This window comes from Eublepharis macularius, chromosome 19, assembly GCF_028583425.1.
Source record: "Eublepharis macularius isolate TG4126 chromosome 19, MPM_Emac_v1.0, whole genome shotgun sequence".
NCBI classification, from domain to species: domain Eukaryota; kingdom Metazoa; phylum Chordata; class Lepidosauria; order Squamata; family Eublepharidae; genus Eublepharis; species Eublepharis macularius.
Genome location: NC_072808.1, coordinates 15,378,284 through 15,381,403, shown reverse-complemented (window position 1 = coordinate 15,381,403; position 3,120 = coordinate 15,378,284). Strand labels below are relative to the sequence as shown.

Sequence of the window (3,120 nt, the reverse complement as noted above, 5' to 3'; positions counted from 1 at the left end):
CGTGATGCAAAGTCCCCCCATGGGTCAGTAATGACTCAGTGCTTGCACAGGGGACTACCTTTACCTTATCTAGATAAAGGCAAAGGTGAGTTTTAGAGAGCGTAAAGGATGTAATAATGCCTCCTTTCACTGCAGGTGCATGAAGACCAGGAGGAGTTCATGTGTTGAAGTCCCAATGCCTTAAGGGGAAAGATTTCTTTGCCCATGAAGGCACAGAACCAAACAACGGAGTTCATCCTGCTGGGCATCTCTGACAGGCCAGAGCTGCGGATGCCCCTCTTTGTCTTCTTCCTGGCCATGTACCTTCTGACCGTAACAGGGAACATTCTCACTGTGGCCGCAATCCAGTCGGATGACCGCCTCATTCATACCCCCATGTACTTCTTCCTCAGCTGCCTCTCTTCGGTGGATGTGTGCTTTACCTCGGTCATCATTCCCACCATGCTACTGAGCTTACTTGGTGGACATGGCCAAGGAGGCACCATTTCTTACGCCGGTTGTCTTACCCAGATGTACTTCTTTTTGGCCTTGGGGAACACTGATAGCTACCTGTTGGCAGCCATGGCCATTGACCGCTATGTGGCCATCTGCAACCCTCTCCATTATGCCACAGTCATGAGCCACCGATTGTGTCTGTTGCTGTTGGTTGGGTCTTGCTTGGTGTCGCATCTCCACTCCCTCCTACAGACAGTCCTTGTCTCCTATCTCACCTTCTGTGCTTCCAACAGGATCCCCCATTTCTTCTGTGACATCCAGCCCTTACTGAAGCTCTCCTGCTCAGACACCAGTGTCAACGAACTGGTGGGAATGACTGAAGCTTTTGCTATCATCATGACTCCATTCTTGACTATCATGATCTCTTATATCCGCATCCTGATGTCTGTGTTGAGGGTACCTTCAGTCTCAGGAAAGCTCAAGGCATTCTCTACCTGTGGATCTCACCTGACTGTGGTGACCCTCTTCTATGGGAGCATTGTCTGGGTGTATTTCCGGCCTTTGTCCGGTTACACAGCTGTTAAGGACAGGGTGGCTGCCATCATGTACACGGTTATCACCCCCATGTTGAACCCTTTCATCTATAGCCTGAGAAACAGAGACATGCAGAGCGCCCTTAAGAAAGTGGTAGGGCGAAGGAGAAATTAGGTCTGAGATGAGGTGATGGAGAGATATTAAATAGCAGAGGAACAGAAGAACCCAAAAAGCTTGTTTGTAATTAAAGATGGGCACGAACAGCAATACGAACTAAAAAAAGCCATGAACCGCCCAATCAGCGGTTCAGGAACAAGCTGTTTGTGAGGCCCCATTTTAAATGAACAGGTGGTCGTTGCAAGCCTCGTTTGTTGCTGTTCGTCAAGCCACAGTCTGGCACCTACAATCAATTTTCTTGGCAACTGGAGGCAGGGACTGTCTGAACTCCTGCTGTTGCCCTGGAAACCCCAATCTAAGCCCAATTTAGCTTGATCGGCAGGTCTTCCTTTCAAGTGTGGAGCTCCAAATTTGTTACAAGGAAGCAAAGAGCAGGGGGGAGGGGGGCTCCCAGATCAGGTTTTGCAGACAGTGAGGAAGAGACAGTTGCTGTTGGCATTTTGAGAGAGAGGGAGAGTGCATTGGAGCTTGAATTTTCTTTGTGTGTGGTAGGATAGGGATCTACCTCTTCAAGTTCCAGGGCTGCTGCCAGGCTCTGGGCCAAGCTATTATTTATTACTGGTACCTTTCCTGCTGCCTGCTCAGGTAAGGTTTCTGGGAGTGGTGCGGTAGGGATCTACCCCTTCAAGTTCCAGGGCTGCTGCCAAGCTCTGGAGCCAAGCTATTATTTATTATTGGTACATTTCCTGCTACCTGCTCAGGTAGGGTTTCTGGAAGTGGAATGGTAGGGGTTTTGATAGCTGGAGGAGAGCCTGCTGGCCCCCACGAACAACAAACATGTTCGTGAACAGGTCATGTTCATTGCTCATTGTTCGTGGATGGCAATGAACAACAAACACCATTTTCGTTTTTTTTCTGTTTGTGCCCATGTCTATTCATAATTCCTCAGAGAACACTAGCTTCTAGTATGCCCAAATTATCCACTCTGAAATCCAGGATATGTCACAGCGACCCTGTCAGAATCTGCCCAGCTCGTCTTCAGAACTTTGGCCTCCCTTGTTCTCACTCTTAGAGACTTGAAATAATATCAGGTTACCAATATTTTACATGCAGAATACTGCATGTGTACAGGTGCAGTTGTTCAAGGATTTCTACACTAGAGGAAGGTAGTTATATATATTGAACCAGAATGATATTGCTTTAATCATACAGTTTTAATTCTTGGAATTTTGTTAAGGCACCTTTTTTTGTTTTTTTGGCCTTGGTCTTGGCACTTGTATGTGTAAGAGTTTTTTCTTTCTTTCTTTTTTTCAAATATAAATATATTTTATTTCAATTTACAAACTTAAAAGCATTCAAAACACTAATGTAAAATATAAACTATGATAACATAAACCTAAAATAAAATCTACATCTTTTTATACGAACTTACTTAAACTTACTTTTAGTATTTCACTTCTATTTAAATATCTTTATTCTATCTTTACCATCTGTCTTAATATCTAATAAAAAAACTATCAATAAATAACATTTTTGTTAAAAGCATGTTGTATTTCCTAATTCTTCCCATCTTTCTCTGTGATCATTTAATTCTGTTCTTCATTCTCAGCTATATAATTTTTTTAAACCCTTTCTATTTATCTTGAAATTCTGCAGTCTGTTTACTGTGTATAAAAGAGGTTAATTTTGCCATTGTTGCATATGCATTTAATTTATTCTTCCATTCATTTTTTCTTTTTTGTTCTTTCGACCTTTTTGGTTGCCCAGTTGTCCTTGGATTGAAGTCCCCCCCCCACTTTCTTTCTTTTTTGCTGGGACCTAATCGCAAACATCCTCTGCAAATGCCTAGGACATGTTCATTTTGAATCTTTTAACAAACAAAGAGGTCTGGATCCTGCCAGAAAAGAGTCCAGTAGCACCTTTAAGACTAACCAACTTTACTGTAACATAAGCTTTCGAGAATCACAGTTCTCTTCGTCAGATGCATCATGTATAAAAGAGCATATGTGACAATGGCAAAATTAACCTCTTTTA

At 43.1% G+C, this 3,120-nt stretch overlaps 1 protein-coding gene across 1 annotated transcript; it reads left to right on the top strand.

The window, feature by feature from the left end:
• Positions 1-204: 204 nt before the first annotated feature.
• LOC129346133 (olfactory receptor 1L6-like) lies at positions 205-1,143 on the top strand. Its single transcript, XM_055003427.1, has one exon. The coding sequence runs from the start codon at positions 205-207 to the stop codon at positions 1,141-1,143; it is 939 nt and encodes a 312-aa protein (XP_054859402.1).
• Positions 1,144-3,120: the final 1,977 nt, after the last annotated feature.

Bases quoted from the DNA above. Each gene is read 5' to 3' on its own strand.
- LOC129346133 (XM_055003427.1), top strand. From the start codon at position 205: ATGAAGGCACAGAACCAAACAACGGAGTTCATCCTGCTGGGCATCTCT.